The sequence below is a fragment of the Nicotiana sylvestris genome, chromosome 3, assembly GCF_000393655.2.
Source record: "Nicotiana sylvestris chromosome 3, ASM39365v2, whole genome shotgun sequence".
Lineage (NCBI taxonomy): Eukaryota > Viridiplantae > Streptophyta > Magnoliopsida > Solanales > Solanaceae > Nicotiana > Nicotiana sylvestris.
The window spans coordinates 169,080,736-169,099,149 of NC_091059.1; the positions used below are offsets into that span (position 1 = coordinate 169,080,736).

Genomic DNA, 18,414 nt, shown 5'->3' on the forward strand with positions numbered 1-18,414 from the left:
GATTAATACGGCGCCGTTTCAGGCATATTAATCCAAACCGTTCATCTTCATTAATCCAACGGTCCCAAGCCTCACCACGACCCGATCCAATTCACCCCCCCCCCGGGCCAACCCATACCCCAACACTAAACCAAACGACACCGTATAGTTTAACCCCTTTCATCCTGGCCATTGATCTTAATAGATCTAACGGTTAAGAACAAAATAACCCTTCACTATATAAGCCCAAATACTTACCCCACCCCCCAAAGCCATACCCCCCCCTTTTCCCACATTCATCTCTGATCTTTAGAGACCAGATGAATCTCCGCCTTCAACCACCGTCAACCACCCACCGGAAATCGCCTCAGGCGGTTCCGGTGGTCCAAACGACCCCATCTTTACACCATAGAATCCCCTCGACCTCCCCGTTCCAAATCTGTAACCTATATCCCTCGAATCAGGCCCCAACGTCTCGAATCTTCGATCAAAGTTTGGCCTGAAAACCCAACCTTTTCCAATGGCCTCCAAATCAACACTATAGCTTCTCCTGACCATCCTCATCATGAATCCGGTAGTAGTTTAGGTTGAATCTTCCTGGAACTGCTCGAATCTTCATTTGAAGATTCGAGCAAAATCTAAAACTACCTTAATGTACCCCAAAATCACACCAGTCACTCTCCTGACCTCACTCGTAACCAAACCAAACTTGGTTTGGTTCGAATCTGACCAGAAATGATCAAGCCCCAAATCAGACCCTCAAGAACCCTAAAATTCCAAATCATGGAATCTGCCCAAATTAAATAAAAGGTTGGGGTCTAATTGACCTTAATCAAAGTGTTTTCAGTTGAGAACACTTCGACTAAGGTCTGTTCGATCTCAAAGTGTCCGAATCAGAGTTTTGAAGACTGGGTCTGTATAGTTCTGGTATTATGAGGTATTTCCTTATCTTTCCTTCGTATTTGCTCATTTTTCTTCTCTACGTATATGTTTATTTGCTGTATTGATTTTAAAATTCTTTTGGTCAATTGACTCTATTCATATTCAATAGGACCAATTCTGTCATTTGTTTAGGTTCGATATAATTGTTATGTGTTATAATTTGTGTAATCGATTAATGAGTTGCGTTGATTAATTGGTTTCCAGTTAATCTATGTTTCTGTCAATACCACTGAAATTGCCTGATTATCTGGGTCTGATTGTTTAGTATCAGTTGTTGTAAGCAATCAGTTAATTAGTTTCGTCTATTAATTCGTCCGTGTTTATAGACCAGTAAGTTTGTCAAACAGTTGTTGTGTGTGTTGATCTGTGGATACTTATTTTCAGGGAATTGTCAATAGACTAACAATGATCCTGCATTCATGTTGATTCTGATTTTTATTGTTCAGTTTCAGCTTTAAGGATTTTGTTAAGTTCTATGTTGTGTTAAGTCTGGATTGATTTAATTTCAAGTTCATTTGTTCCAATTGATTTCTAACATTAGTCCTTCAGTAATCAGAAATAAGTTTGGTTATAGTTGATAGTCAGGTTTAATTTTCAAATCTTTGTTAATTGAAAACAGATTTCAGAATTGAAAGCTGTAATGCAGTAGTATTTGTGTTAGGAGGGCAGTAATATTAAGGGTTTTCAGGGGCAATTTTGGAATGAAACAGTTAGGATAATATTTTGGTGTTAGTGCTTTGTTAATGGGGGTATTAATTAATACATTAATGGGGAAAAAAGGAAATGGGGGGTTGATTAATTGGAAAAGGCAGTCTTAGTGGCAGATTTAGTGGAAAATTTCTGATTTTTCAAAAAAAAGAGGGGTCAGGCAGCACCTAGGGGAAAAGAGGAGACTTGTATTAAGAGAGGGGAGGGTCTGGACAGAAAAAAGGCAGACTGGAAGAGAGAAAAATCTAAAAAAATCAGACAGAGAGAGAAGAATAGACATAGAATTGGAAATAATAAAAACCTTTGCATTAAGAGTTGGAGTGAGAGGCTTAAGAGTTTCAGGCTGCTTTCTTTGAGTCATTGACAAAACAGAAAACTACTGTTTCCTTGCATCTGTCTGTGTTTAGTTTTCTGTTATCATTTCATTACTTCACTGGATTTCTGGACTGCTTGATTGCTGGGATTATTTCTGTTGGTCGTCATTCTGTATTGGTGCTGATTGTCGCTGCTGTTAGCTACTGGTCTACAGATCTTCACTTTCTTCTTCTGTTTCTATTATCAGGTACACTTTCGAATCATTGTGATGCGGCTGTTGTAGTGAAAAGAAATACTAAGTAGTCAAGTATTTAATTTGTATTTGCATATTTAATAGTCAAATGATAGGCAGATGTATAGTCTATCTTCGTAATTCAAATTAAGAATATGGACGATGGAATTTGTATTTGACTAGAACTATTTTCTTTTGATTATAAACTGTAATTTGTAAACTATTAATAGTTTCCAATGTATGTTAGTTAGAATTCTATCTCATTTTGAATTATGTGTATTGAGTTGTTGGAATTAAACAAGTTTAAGTAATCATAGTTGGAGCTGGTATTAACCTGAAACAATAGATTATTCTTGAATAGTTAGCCAAGGCTGAGTTTTGCGAATTAGGCATTATGGTTTGGTTTAGGCAGTTTATTTGTCTAGAAGGGGTTTGTTTGGTCTAGGTCTACCTAATTATAAAAATAAAAACAATTAGTAATTCCATAGAATCTGTAGATACACTACATTTGAAGTTAAGATCATGGTAATAACCATTAAAATCATTAATCCAATAGGCATGAAATGAGTTCAAACAAGTTGAGTTAATGATTAAATTTAGTAAACTATATCAAGCATTAGTAATCAAGGATGATTTTGTTTGATTTTAGTTATTTGTAAACAAATAATTCCAATGGTTCAATTCATCTAACCATGTGAATTAAATTAGTTATAGGATAATTGGTTTCCTTTTTGATAATATTTGTCAATTCCGTATTTGATTTATACTTTCAATTTTAGTAATATTCCTTCTCACTAACATTTGTCTCAAGCTAATAACTACTAAGTGGTAACCTTTTCAAGCATGTAATCAATCAGGATTTCCTCTTCTTTCATTTTAGAGACTGAACGAAAAAAATAAAAATAGAAAAAATGTAGTAATTTTAGGATTATCCTTAAAATAAAGGAGGTGCGCTGAATTTCAAATTGCGGGGCCCTCAATAAATGGATAATAATTGTATAGATTTTGGGATCGGTCGTTTAGAAATTTCACGGCTTTTCCCCAAAATAACAATACGCTAATCGCTTTAGGAGCGTGCTTAATAATCTTACCTTCTTAAATTCGGGTGCGTATTTCATGTGACCGAAATCCAAATCCCGAAAATATTGAACAAAAATGTGTTCCGGATTGCGGGTGCATTTCATGTGACGCAATCCAAAGACACATTTCGAACGATGTTCACATTTTTCTAAATAATAACAATAAAGCGGCTAAAAGTTAAGATTTGCACATAAGGTTAACATGTATTAAAAATCAGATAAATAAGCCAAATACAACAGTTGAGCGACCGTGCTAGAACCACGGAATTCGGGAATGCCTAACACCTTCTCCCGGGTTAACAGAATTCCTTATCCGGATTTCTGATTCGCGGACTGTTAAACAGAGTCATTCTTTTCCTCGATTCGGGATTCAACCGGTGACTTGGGACACCATAAATCTCCCAAGTGGCGACTCTGAAATAAATAGACGAATCCCGTTTGGATTGTCCTTTAATTGAAAAAAACTCTTGTATCCTCGCGGGTGCGGTAAAAAGGAGGTGTGACTAGTGTGATGACGAGTTGGAATTTGATGATGATGAGGCCTATGAAGAAATTAGTAAGGAACTAAGTCATTTTGAGGAAAAGCCCAAACCTAATTTGAATGATACAGAGGCAGTTAATCTAGGGGACCAAGAAAATGTCCGTGAAACTAAGATAAGTGTACATCTGGAACCTCAACTCAGGGAGGAGATAATTAAAGCACTGTTCGAATACAAAGATGTTTTTGCATGGTCCTATGACGACATGCCAGGTCTAAGCACTGATTTAGTGGTTCACAAGTTGCCCACTGACCCAGTATTCCCTCCCGTCAAACAGAATCTGAGAAAGTTCAAAATGGATATGAGTGTAAAGATCAAAGAAGAGGTTACCAAGCAGTTTGATGCCAAAGTCATTCGGGTTACCCGGTATCCCACCTGGTTAGCCAATGTTTTGCCTGTACCGAAGAAGGACGGAAGACCAGGGTGTGTGTTGACTACCGGGATCTCAACAAGGCGAGTCCAAAAGACAATTTCCCATTGTCGAACATCCATATCTTGATCGATAATTGTGCCAAACATGAGATTGGTTCTTTTGTGGAATGTTACGCGGGTTATCATCAGATCTTAATGGACGAGGAAGATGTAGAAAAGACGGCATTCATCACGCCGTAGGGAACGCACTGCTATCGGGTCATGCCATTTGGCTTGAAGAATGTTGGGGCAACCTACATGAGAGCAATAACAACAATATTCCATGATATAATACACCAGGAAATCGAGGTGTACGTGGATGATGTGATCATAAAGTCTAGAAAACAGTCTGACCATTTCAGGGATCTGAAGAAGTTTTTCTGAAGGCTTCGCAGGTACAATCTCAAGCTTAATCCTGCAAAGTGTGCTTTTGGGGTGGGGCGGGAAAGTTGTTGGGGTTCATAGTCAGCCGCCGGGGCACTGAACTAGATCCATCGAAAGTCAAAGCCATCCAGGAATTGCCACCTCCGAGGAACAAGACCGAGGTGATGAATTTGTTGGGGAGATTGAATTATATCAGCAGGTTCATCACTCAGCTCATGACAACTTGCGAGCCTATCTTCAAACTATTAAAGAAAGACGTTGCGGTCAAATGGATAGATGAATGTTAGGAGGCATTTGATAAGATAAAGGGGTATTTGTCAAATCCACCCGTGTTGGTCCCGCCAGAACCAGGGCGGCCTTTGATTCTATATTTGATGGTTTTGGACAATTCATTCGGCTGTGTATTGGGTCAACACAATATCACTGGCAGGAAGGAACAGGCCATCTATTACCTCAACAAGAAATTCACGTCGTACGAGGTTAAGTATGCTCATCTTGAGAGGAGGTGTTGCGCCCTAACTTGGGTAGCCCAGAAGTTGAAACATTATTTGTCCTCTTATACTACTTACCTCATATCTCGCTTGGATCCATTGAAGTATATCTTTCAGAAGCCTATGCCCACAGGGAGGCTTGCAAAGTGGCAGATCCTGCTCATAGAGTTTGACATTATCTACGTGACTCGAACCACAATGAAAGCACAGGCCATGGCGGACCATTTGGCCGAGAACCCGGTTGACGAAAATTATGAACCTTTAAAAACTTATCTCCCCGATGAAGAGGTGATGTACATTGATGAGCTGGAGCAAGTTGAGAAGCCGGGATGGAAACTTTTCTTTGATGGGGCTGCAAACATGAAGGGCGTGGGGATAGGAGCAGTGCTTATTTCTGAAACAGGGCAGCACTACCCTGTTACGGCTCAGCTTCGTTTTTACTGCACCAACAACATGGCTGAGTACGAGGCATGCATTCTGGGTTTGAGGTTAGCTGTGGATATGGGTGTCCAGGAAGTCTTGGTCTTGGGTGACTCAGACCTCCTGGTGCACCAAATTCAGGGAGAATGGGAAATACGGGATTTGAAACTCATATCGTATAGACAATGTTTGCATGATCTTTGTCAACGGTTTCAGTCAATAGAATTCAGGCATATCCCAAGGATCCATAATGAAGTCGGCGATGCTTTGGCTACTCTGGCATCAATGTTACATCATCCAGATAAGGCTTTTGTGGACCCTTTGCAGATTCAGGTCCGTGATCAGCATGTTTACTATAATACGGTAGAAGAAGAACTTGATGGGGAGCCATGGTTCCACGATATCAAAGAATACCTACGGATGGGGGATATCCGGTACAGGCCACAGGTGATCAGAAAAGAACAATTCGACGATTGGCAAGTGGATTTTTCTTCAGTGGAGGGGTGTTATACAAAAGAACTCCAGATCTTAGATTGCTAAGATGCATAGATGCATAGATGCCAGACAGGCCACAATTATCATGACTGAGATACACTCTAGAGTTTGTGGACCACATATGAGTGGGTACATTCTAGAAAAGAAGATTCTCCGAGCAGGTTATTACTGGCTCACTATAGAGCGAGATTGCGTCAGTTTTGTGTGCAAGTTCCATCAATGCCAGGTGCACGGAGATTTGATTCATTCCCCACCATCTGAATTGCATACAATGTCGGCACTATGGCCCTTTGTTGCTTGGGGCATGGATTTCATTGGGCCAATCGAGCTAGCAGCATCAAACGGACACAGGTTTATTTTGGTAGCCATTGATTATTTCACCAAATGGGTTGAAGCGAAAACTTTCAAATCTGTGACCAAGAAAGCAGTGGTCGATTTTGTGCATTCAAATATCATCTGTCGGTTTGGGATTCCGAAGGTAATCATCACAGACAATGGCGCTAATCTCAACAGTCATCTGATAACGGAGACCTGTCAGCAGTTTAAGATTATACATCGCAATTCCACCCCATATCGCCCTAAAGCGAATGGAGCAGTTGAGGCAGCCAATAAGAACATAAAGAAGATACTGCGAAAAATGGTGGAAGGGTCCAGACAATGGCATGAGAAGTTACCTTTCGCATTGTTGGGTTATCGCACTACTGTTCGCACTTCAGTAGGGGCCACTCCTTATTTGTTGGTGTATGGCACGGAGGCAGTAATACCCACAAAAATTGAAATCATATCCCTTCGGATTGTCGCTGAGGCAGAAATTGATGACGTTGAATAGGTCAAAACCCGCTTAGAGCAATTAAGTCTGATTGATGAAAAGAGATTGGCAGCAGTATGTCACGGCCAATTGTACCAACAGAGAATGGCGAGAGCATATAACAAGAAGGTACGTCCACGGAAGTTCGAAGTGGGTCAGTTAGTGTTGAGACGTATCTTGCCTCATCAGGCTGAAGCAAAAGGAAAGTTTGCCTCGAATTGGCAGGGGCCATTTGTCGTAACTAGAGTGTTATCCAATGGCACGTTATATTTGACAGATATAGAAGGGAAATGTGTGGAAATGGCTATCAATACCGATGCAGTCAAGAGATACTATGTATGATTTCTTTTGTTTGATTGTACTTGTTTGTATTTGGCATATTTTGAAGATTGAAATGACGAAGGCATTTTATTCTGCTATCTAAACACTTGATCCCTCGTCACCCCTTTTGAGCCTTAGTTATTTTCTTTCTTACCCCTCTTTCGGAATCAGTAGTGAATATCAAAAACACAAGTGTGAAAGATAAGAAAAGGAAGAAAAGAAAAAGAGAAAGAAAGGAGAGAGAAAGAAAAGAAAAAAAAAGAAGGAAAAGAAAGAGGAAAAGAAAAGAAGAAAAACAATTAAAAAAAGAGAGAAAAGCAAAAGAGAAAAAAAAAGAGAAGAAGAAAGAGAAAAGAAAAATCACAACAACAAAGTAATTTATATGACATGAACTACGTTCGACCTGATTCCTTTTAAAGATACGTAGGCAGCCTCACGGTTCGGTCTCATCAAACAAAAATCCAAAAGCCCTAAGCAAGAAACTAGGGCAAAAGTCGTGGTTGTTGTGATAAACCTGATTCCGAAAGTTATAACTTTAACCCATTTGAATTGTTTTGAGCCTTTTATACCCTTTCTTTCTAACCCTATCCAAAAGCCTACATTACGGTCCAAAGAAAGACCTCCTGATCAGTCTTTGAGAAATGTCAAGTCGAGCATGTAAAGGTAATTCATGTCAAGGGCAACACTCTGGTTCATGCAGGAAAAATAAAAATGAGAGAGTCTTATTGGTGAAAACCCTCACGGGCACCTTGAGGCGAAAGTGAGCTGAAAAATCAAACAAGTGAGAAAGGCCTGTTGGTGGAAAACTGTTTCAAGGCACCGCAGGATGAACAAGGTCAAGGTTTGGGTAAAGTAATTAGGTCATGGAAATTCTGAGGCGACAAAGTACGGCAACTGAAAGTTGATTGGTTGGTCATATTGGGCCAATTAATCCGAAATGCATATCATGATCATTGGTACCAGCTATTCCACTCAGATAAGTTTCTTTTTCTTTTGCCCTTTGTAGCAGTTATCTGGTTTTGGATTCTTCTTATCCTTAAACCGCAAAGTCATTGCATTTCATTTTCTTTTGGGTTTATTTGCCTAAGAGGTTTTAATGTCAGTCTTGTCCCAAGTAAGAGTTTCAAAGCTCACTACCAACTTCCAAAATTGCAAATCACAATGTGGTCAGAGCATATTAAAGACAGCATGATGTAAGGTGGGGTACAAAGAATTACCGGAAGTTTCATCGGTGGAATGATTTGGTAATGTCATGGGAGATGCAAAGGTTCAGATAAAGGGGTCAGAGGTGTGAAACAACAACATGGGTATAGAACACTCAGTTCGTCAAAGGCCATGGGATTTGAAATTCAGTCAGAAAGTCAAAGCGATTCAGGGCCATTTCGGGAAAGCCATTCAGAACAAAACAATGCAGTGGAGAGATCTTCAGCAAGAATGCCATCAGCTAACCACCACTTTAAACTGACAAATTTTTCTTTGATTGAAACAGGGGCAGAAAATTCGTTTGCTTCGGAGAAACTCTCCGCAGGGGAAAGAGCAAGCATCAAAACAGGTTTGACCGTAAACTTTCAGGACCCTCCTGGAAAATGGGACATGGTTTAAAGTTCAGAAATAGCATAATCTAGCATAAATGTATCCCAAAGGAATAATTTGGCTTAGAAGTTTGCATGTTCGAGATAGGATTCAATTAAGAATTTTCAGGACCAACCTGAATAATGGGACTTAGCTGTAAAATTTCGATTAGATAGCAACGTTTAGCATAAAATTTTGCTGTAGGATAGTATAATTCAGCCCTAAAAGCTGTCACTCTTAAGATAAAACTCAACTTTTGATTTTCAGGACCCTCCTGGATAATGGGGAGTAGTTTGAAGACTCTCTTAGATAACGAGATTTAGTAGAAGTCACACTTTAGAAGATATAACTTAGATTTTTAATTATCGTTTAACTAGGAATTTCAGGACCCTCCTGGATAATGAGACCTAACTTTCAATTCTTAGTAATACTTGGTAATACAATTTAGTTTTACACTCACATCTGTGCCCAGCCACCAAACTGGGGCAGAAAAAAATTCATTTTATCTATTTTGAAGTCAGGAGCCCACCTGGAGAGCAGGGAATACTTTCAAATGCAGCAGTCAGGAGCCCGCCTGGAGAGCAGGGAATACATTTTAAGTTGAAGTCAGGAGCCCGCCTGGAGAGCAGGGAATACATTTTAAGTTGAAGTCAGGAGCCCGCCTGGAGAGCAGGGAATACATTTCAAGTTGAAGTCAGGAGCCTGTCTGGAGAGCAGGGAATACATTCAAATGCAGCAGTCAGGAGCCCGCCTGGAGAGCAGGGAATACATTTTATGTTGAAGTCAGGAGCCCGCCTGGAGAGCAGGGAATACATTTCAAGTTGAAGTCAGGAGCCCGCCTGGAGAGCAGGGAATACTTCCAAATGCAGCAGTCAGGAGCCCTCCTGGAGAGTAGGGAATACATTTTAAGTTGAAGTCAGGAGCCCGTCTGGAGAGCAGGGAATACATTTCAAGTTGAAGTCAGGAGCCCGCCTGGATAGCATGGGAATATGTTCACGTTTTGAAGTCAGGAGACCGCCTGGATAGCATGGGAATACATATCAAGTTCAGCAGTTAGGCATCCGCCTGGAGAAAGGAAAGCATCTCAGTTTACAATTCAAGACGGTAACAAAGGAATTTTACCAAAAGAATACAAGACAACAAGAAACACAAGATCAAGTTTGAAGACCAAGATAGGATTTTGTAAAGCATATATCGTAGTCTAGTCTAGCTTTACTTCGTCTCCTCCATGATAAAACCCTAATTCCCCATTGTTACCAGCGATACAGCTCCAAATCGCCACCAAATCTCGACCACATAATCCCCACAGTCCCTTAAACACTAAACTACAACCACTTTTCCCCAAATCCTCTCCAATGGTCTTTAATTCCAGATCGTAAAAAACGGAACCCTGATTCTTCCCTTACCTCTGTTCCGGCATGCAAGGTCGATGTTATTCACCAAGCATCAAGATCGTTTCGACTCGAAATGAGTGTTAGACGGTTGTTCTTACGAGAACAACCCGACTAACACTCGTTTTTTATCCAAATCAAACTGGTCGGAGTTTATCAAAGGCGTAGGGTGAGGTATTTCTTCTTTCGGTTTCTCTCTCCTCACTTATCTCTGTGTTTCTTCTTTATTTCCTACATCCTCTTCCCTTCTGTTAGTTTTCTCTGATATTAGCATCTTTTTTTTGTTTCCTTTCCATCTAGTTTCCTTGATTTGTCGATTCTGTTATTGGTTCTCAATTTCTAGTTACAAGCAATTTTAGTTTTGTTTTCCATAAAAAAGGGAGATAAGAGTCATTGGGTTTTTGTTTGGTTCCGGGCGCCGATTACTGATTTTAGTCATGGCTTAGCTCAAAAGTCAAGCCCAATCTGTTGGTTTGTGTTTGATAAATTGATAACAAGTTCACAAAGATTGTTTTAAAATGCCCACAGCCTTGTTTCCTTTTCATTCGATTTGGGCTTGACTGTATTGGGCTGTTTAAGCCAGGCCTCACTTGGCGTCTAGATTTACCAGGTCACCTTGACTAACATCTGCTTTGGGTTTGCCAGTAGTTTAAAGGGTAAATAACATGGGTCTTAAAGGGTAATGTAGGGAAATTAGTATAGGAAATCTCATTATAACAGAAAAGGAAGCTTCTAGGAAGTTGGGAGGGCTGTTTTGAAACTCTGATATTTGAACTAAGGGTAGTTAAGCAAAAATAAAAATTGGCTAAGGATCTCTAAGCTAAAATGAAAATGTTGAGAGGTGCAAGGGGCAAAATCTGAGATTTGTATTTGTTGCCCTAACACCCCTCTATAAAAGGATCATTTACTGAAATTTTAAAAAGAGAGATCTTTTTAAAAAAAATTAGATATAGCTAGAAATACTGAAAAATTACTGTTCCATCGAGATCTTCTACAATTCTTGAAGTTTATCTTAGTTTCTGAAGTATATTCTGATTCATCTGGGTTTGAAAGTGGTTTGAATTAAGGGTTGTGGCTTGTTTCTGCTGCTATTGGACTATTACTGTTGCTTTCTCTTAGTTGCAAGCTAATTGTTGGTCTATTTTGCTGTTATTCAGGTACACATTTCTACATTCCACCTAATGTAAAGCTTGATTTGGAATCGAACTGGAAATCTGGAGCTCTGAGTTGTATTCAAAGTTAGTTGTGTTCATATTTTAGTTTACTTGTCTACTTTTTTTTATTTGGAAAATTTCGCTTATTGCCTTTCAAACTCTGAATATGTGATCAGAGACTGAGCTTCTGAATATCATATGACCTGGTAGTTTAGTTTGATGTCCATCTTAGTCTGATTCTTCAAATGTAGTCATTTGCATTACTTCTTCGTTTTAAGGTCAGGATTTGGACTTGTTTAAGTGCAGTCAATTCGATTTTTTAGACTTTATATGTGTACTAAGTAAGGTTTTTAAGGCTACTGTAGTTTGGATTTGAATCTTGTATGCAAGTTGAATTGATGGTTCAATGCCATAGCTTTGGAGTCTGATTTGTGCGATAAGCCTCGATGTTAGGAAATATCTGCTTTCCTATAGCAGGGGTCTAAGTTTGCTTCGATATTTTTCTTTAGATCTGGTTTAAATTGGTTTCATGTTTAGCTTAGTTTTTTTCCTTTCAGAATCAGAGTTTTGTATTATATCTTTTATTGCATTGTCTTTTAAAATTCAAGTGAGGCATTTTTGTTCAGTCATACCTTAGTTTATACGCATACCAATCAGTTATGTGCTGACCAAGGCCAGTAGGCCCAGCTGGATTTTGGGCCTGGTCTCAGAGGCCCCTTTGGAAATGAGGAGTGGTCTCGTTGTTCTTGTTTGTCCTGGGCCTCCTCGTCTAAAAGTTTTATTGTTGCTGACGTTAACTAATGAGGATGGTCCAGCTTCTGAACATCTAACGCCACTTCCCCTTTCTCTAATAGTTGCATACCTCGGCCTTAAATCGTGTTAGTTCAATTGTTTGTGGTAGTTAATCTGAGGCAAGCCATAATTAGACACTTAGTAACAAATGGCTCTTGTGTTAATTTCATAATATAGATGTAAAATAACAAATGTTCGTAGAGAAACCTTTAGTGTTTTTTAAAATACCATCGTGATTGTGTATACATTCGCGTGATATAGTTACAATTTCTTAAAAACAAAATCGAGTATACGTTCGCGTAACTTCGGCTAAACTTTCTTAATAAATAAACAAAGCGTTATTAATTATGGACACGTTCGCGTGACATGATTTTTGACGTGCCAAAGAAAAAAAGTATACGTACGCGTAACTCAATTCTTTAACTACGAATAATCAAGTGATTTAAAAGCGGTAAAGGGTAAATGCACATAGGATCTAAACTCAGTAATTTTAATAAGCCAAGTATGATCAAAGCGACCGTGCTAGAACCACGGAACTCGAGAATGCCTAACACCTTCTCCCGGGTTAACAGAATTCCTTACTCGGATTTCTGGTTCACAGACTGTAATACAGAGTCAATCTTTTCCTCGACTCGGGATTTGAACCGGTGACTTAGGACACCATAAATCTCCCAAGTGGAGACTCTGCTTTTTTAATAAATAAACAATCCCGTTTTGATTGTCCTTTAATTAGAAAAACTCCCTTATATATATACCCTTTACGGGGTGTAGTAAAAAAGGAGGTGTGACATTGAGTACCAGGTTTTTTTCCCTCTTTGGCTCTCTCTTTTCACTGTCTTTCTTTATTTTCATCTCGTATGTCTTCAGATTTCCAATCAGCTCATCCATGGTTAGAGTTTGTAGATCTTTAGCTTCAGTGATGGCATTTACCTTACTCTTCCAAGAACTAGGTAGAACACTGAGAATTTTCCTTACAAGTTTATTTCTGGAAATAACATCTCTAAGTGAATGAAACTCATTTATGATAGATGTGAATCTAGTATGCAAATCCTGTATAGACTCATCATCTTTCATCCTGAAGAGCTCATACTCAGTGGTGAGAATGTCAATCTTAGACTGTTTAACCTGAGTGGTTCCTTCGTGTGCCGTTTGCAATGCTTCCCATATTTCTTTGGCAGAATCACAAGTTGAGATTCTGTTGTACTCATCAGGTCCTATACCACATACCAAGATTTTCTTGGCGCGATAGTTATTTTCTACGGCTTTTCTGTCAATATCGGTGTACTCCTTTCTGTCTTTCGGCACCATTGGTCCAGTTTCTCCAAGCTTCTTCATAGGAACATGTGGACCATCACAGATGATGTCACATAGTTCTGAATCTTCGGCCATTATAAAATCATGCATACGAGTCTTCCACTAGCCGTAGTACTGACCATTGAATCTAGGAGGTCTATAGGTTGATTGTCCTTCCTCAAAGTTGGGTGGATCAGCCATTGAGATCCTTTCTAGGTGTTAACCTTTTATAAAGGACCTTCTCTGATACCAATTGTTAACTTATATGAGTCCACCAAACTATAGATCACCTAATCCTCTATGAGCTTCTATTGAGAATACTTATGAAGCAGTAAGTAAAAGAGACACAGGATTTTTATGTGGAAAGTCCCACTCAAAGGGACAAAAACCACAACCTACACGTGTAGGCTTTCAACTTCACTAACTTGTAATCTTATTATTACAAGCCACTTTGTAATGACTCTATTACAAAGACTTCAACTTAACTAACTTGTGATACTCTTACCACAAGACACTTTGTCACTCTCTAGTTACAAAAACTTTAACTTATGACTAACTCTAGTCACAACACAAACTTAGAGGGTTTGTGATCTCTTGGGTTTCCTAAAACACAGCTTCTAAGAAAGCAAGATAGGAGTTACAATGAAGAACAAATAACAAGATTACAACTCAACTACGGATACATATAGACTCATTGTGAAACTGATCCTTTAGTGGAGTTGTCTTCTTGTTCTTGACACACTTGTGACTTCAATGTTGGATGAACACTTTACAGTTTGAGAGAATATCACTAAATGTTCAAGTTAATATATTGTGCCTTGCACCAGGTTGTTATACTACAAAAGACATCACAATGGTGATGTCAATTCTTGATACACGCTTCTTCCCAATGAGAAGTGACTGACGCACTATCTGCTGCAATGTTGTGTGTACAGTTGCAGACAGTCACTTTCTGCATACAGTCACTTTCTGCATTTGCATTCAAGGTGTTGTTGACCTGTACTTCTATCAGAGAACACCAAGGGATCAGTTACATATTGTGTTCCTCTTTGTAGTAGTTCATTTGCTAGAGATCAGACTGGACTTTGTTCATTTGAGATGTGTACCAAGTGAGTCAGGTTCTCTATCTAGTTCTTAACAATAAGTTTGTTAGATCATCAAAACATAAAAAGTATAAGGCAAAGACATTAAAAACTCATCAATCAACCAATCGAACCATCCCTGGTTCCACCAAGTCCTTCAGAAGTCTCCCCTTTAAGATTTTTCTCTTGCCAAACTTGGCCAACTTGTCTTGTTCCTCATCAGATTCACTCCTTTCTTCACCACTCTATTCCTCATCCTCAGTAATTCTAACTTGCTTGTTTTTCACCGCAGACCTTGTCCTCTTGGCCAATGAAGGTTCAGTAGTCTTAGACACAGATGAAGACTTATTGGAAGAAGTCTTGGTCTTTTTGGGCTTGGGGTTCTGAACCTTTACAATTGTGGGCTCTTCCTGATGAACCTGTTCCATCTCATCCACATCAATAGCCTCAACAGGCTTTGTAACCTTAGCTTTCCCTTTATCCACCCTCTTCTTCTTGCTTTCTGCCATAGCCTTTTGTAACTCACTCTCACTTTGCTTCACCATACTTCTTGTGGCCCTTCCTTTTGGTAGAGAAATCTCAGCAATTGTTGGAGAATAAGACTTTCTTTTCTTGGAAGTTTTTGTAGCGCTGGGGGTTTTGGTGTGGGGGTTCTCCTTTTATTTGGATCATAGCTTGGAGCCACTTTCTTCAGAAGGTCTGCTAGGGTCTCCTCAATAGATAAACCAGGTTCATCTGCCTGTGAACTAAGATTAACCAACCCTTCAGCATCCTCTCTTGAACCACCTCCCCATGTCTTCTTGCTATTCTCTTCTTCAGTTGCGTGTTCAGCCCCACGGATAGTTGGTCTCAACAATGCAGAAGTGGGTGAGGAATCAACCAGTTCTTTCCCTTTTCCTCTCACATCACTACTCACACCCTCACTCTCCTTTTTATTTTTCAATTTTATTTTTACCACATCTCTTTCTTGACACAGGCAATTCCAGATTCCTAACAGACCCAACCAGAACAAACTTATTTTCTAAGTTTTCAACTAAAGCAAAACGTACCTCAAAAGGGGAATTTTGAGCCTTCTCAAAGTTAGAAGACCCAGTTCTTTCCCCCTCACTCGCAGATTTGAATGAATCATCTAAGTTCTTAGAATCTTGGGCTTGGCTTGCCTTTAATTTCACATTCAATTTCTTTGAAAGAGTACCAGTTGCCACCATTTTACGAGCAAGCATTTTTACTCGCCTTCTCTTAGGTTGAGGGGTTGTGCTGGGTTGAAGAGGGGTGGAGGAATTTGAGGGGGTAGGTTGTGGAGGAGTGCCTGGGTTATCTTAGGGGTTAGACATCTTTGCTAATTTGGAAGAGGAATTCTGAATTGGGGTTTTGGAAGAGAGAAGAATGAAGAGCAGAGGAAATTCAACGGCTTAGAGAATATTGAGTGAAGCAGTAATTGTGATGATGGGTTTCTAAATAGAGAGGTTTAATTAAGGACTAACGATAGATTTTCGTAGTCAATTAGAAGTCCAATCAACCTAAAATTTCAGGTTGAATGAGCGGTTAAGCGTCCCTAGATTTTAAGCATTTTATACGGTGAGGATTCAATTAGAGACGGAACTGGTTCAAACTTTAGAGGGATAAGTCTTTGTGACGATTTTGAACATGGGTAAGACTCTGATCATGAATTAAATATTAATGTTTCTAATTGTGCAGAGTGTAGAACACATACCTCGTTATTTAGATGAACAAGTACTGATGAACTAGGTTCTTCACTAAGAATCTTCTTAATCATGCCTCAATTTACCAAAATAGAGAAAATGTTGTTAGAGATCAGTGAGTCATATCAACATATGTCACAGGAGTATACTATTTACAGTATGAGACTAAGCAACGATTAATATAGATATTTACATAAGTTCCAGATTTTCGAACCAAAAAATTGTTTTTTTTTATTTTTTTTTAATTATTTCAGTTTTTTTCATTGTGCATTCTGAACTGGTCCCATTAGGTGATCTTAATCATCCCTAACTCTAACTTGTTCCTTTCAAAGTGCTTTTTACTCAGTGCTTTTTACTCAGTGCTTTAGTGAAGATGTCAACAATTTGTTTATTAGTAGCACAAAATTCTATTGTAATCAGTCTTTTCTCATAGTTGTCCCTCAAAAAATGGTGTCTAACATCTATATGCTTAGTTCTCTTATGATGAACTGGGTTCTTAGTCATACTAATAGAACTAGTGTTATCATAGAAAATTGGGGTGCAACCAACTTTAATACCAAAATCCATCAACTGTTGTTTGATCCATAGTAATTGAGCACAACAGGAAGCAGCAGCAACATACTCAGCTTCAGTAGTGGATAAGGCCACTGAATTTGCTTCTTAGTAGTTGATGACACAAGATATGAACCATGGAAGTGTGATATACCTGAGGTGCTTTTTCTATCCACCAGCAAACCTGCATAGTCAGCATCAACATATCCTACTAGGTTAAAGTTACTACCTTTTGGATACAAAAGACAAAGGTCAGTAGTGCCTTTCAAGTATCTCAGTATTCTCTTGACAGTAGTCAAGTGGGATTCCTTTGGATTTGCTTGAAATTGAGCACAAAGCTCTACACTAAAAACAATGTCAGGTCTGCTAGCAGTAACATATAAAAGTGAACCAATCATACCCCTATACAACTTCTGATCAACAGATGAACCAGGTTCATCTATGTCCAATTTTGTGGTTGTTGTAATAGGAGTATCTATTTCTTTTGATTCTTCCATTTTAAACTTCTTAATCAACTCTTTTACGTATTTCTACTAATGGATCATGGTTCCATTTGAGTTTTGTTTAACTTGCAAGCCTAAGAAAAATTAAGCTCACCCATCATACTCATTTCAAATTCACTCCCCATAAGTTTTGCAAATTCCTTACTTAAATTTTTAGTGATTGCCCCAAAAATTATGTCATCAATATATATTTGTACTACAAGAAGGTCCTTACCTTTTTTCCCTCAAGAATAAAGTACTGTCAATATTACCTCTCTTGTAGCCATGTTCAAGTAGGAAATTGGACAGTCGTTCATACCATGCTCTAGGAGCCTGCTTGAGTCCATAGAGACCCTTGTCTAATTTGTATACATGTTCCGGACACTCCTTGCTCTCAAACCCTGGGGGTTGTTTGACAAACACTTCTTCCTTTAAGTAGCCATTTAGGAAAGAATTTTTGACATCCATCTGATGAAGAGTAAATTCCATGTGTGTTGCATAGGCTATGAGGAGTCTTATTGCTTCTAATCTTGCAACTGGAGCAAAGGTCTCATCATAGTATATGCCTTCCTCCTGGCTGTAACCTTGAACCACCAACCTTGCCTTATTCCTTGCAACAGTTCCATCTTCATCAAGTTTGTTTCTGAAGACCCATTTAGTGTTAATTACTGATCTGTCCTTGGGTCTTGGAATTAGATGTCAAACTTGACTTCTTTCAAATTGATTGAGTTCATATTTCATTGCATTTATCCAGTCTGCATCCTACAAAGCCTCAGCAATATTTTTAGGTTTAATAAGAGATAAGAAAGCATCAAAAGCACATAGATTCTTTAATTGAGATCTAGTTTTAACTCCAGAGGTTGGATCAATAATTATGTTCTCAATGGGATGAGAACTTTGATACTTGTAAGGTTTCACAACCAACTGGTTTCTGTTTGATGTTTCTCCCATGTTCTGTTGCCGAGGAACAGGCTCATGGACAGGTTCCATTTGGGGATCAGATTCAGTTCTTCTTTGTTCAGTTCCCCCTATCAGGTTGCCCTGGCTAGAAAAACTTGTTCCATCACCTGTTCCTTCTTCTGGTGCAGCTTTATTTAACTCTTTTTCTAGTCCAATAGCTTCATCTTCATGTTCTTGTCTCTCAGAAAGAACGCTAGTTTCATCAAAAACTACATATACACTTTCTTCTACACACATAGTTCTTTTGTTGTATACTTTATAAGCTTTTTTATGTAAGGAATATCCCAAGAATACTCACTCATCACTTCT

The 18,414-nt window shown here is 38.9% G+C and overlaps 1 protein-coding gene across 1 annotated transcript; it reads right to left on the reverse strand.

Annotated features, from left to right (window-relative positions):
- Nucleotides 1-16,677: 16,677 nt before the first annotated feature.
- Nucleotides 16,678-17,160, reverse strand: LOC138888337 (secreted RxLR effector protein 161-like). The gene has a single exon (XM_070170189.1). The coding sequence runs from the start codon at nucleotides 17,158-17,160 to the stop codon at nucleotides 16,678-16,680; it is 483 nt and encodes a 160-aa protein (XP_070026290.1).
- Nucleotides 17,161-18,414: the final 1,254 nt, after the last annotated feature.

Bases quoted from the DNA above. Each gene is read 5' to 3' on its own strand.
- LOC138888337 (XM_070170189.1), bottom strand. From the start codon at position 17,160: ATGGAAGAATCAAAAGAAATAGATACTCCTATTACAACAACCACAAAA.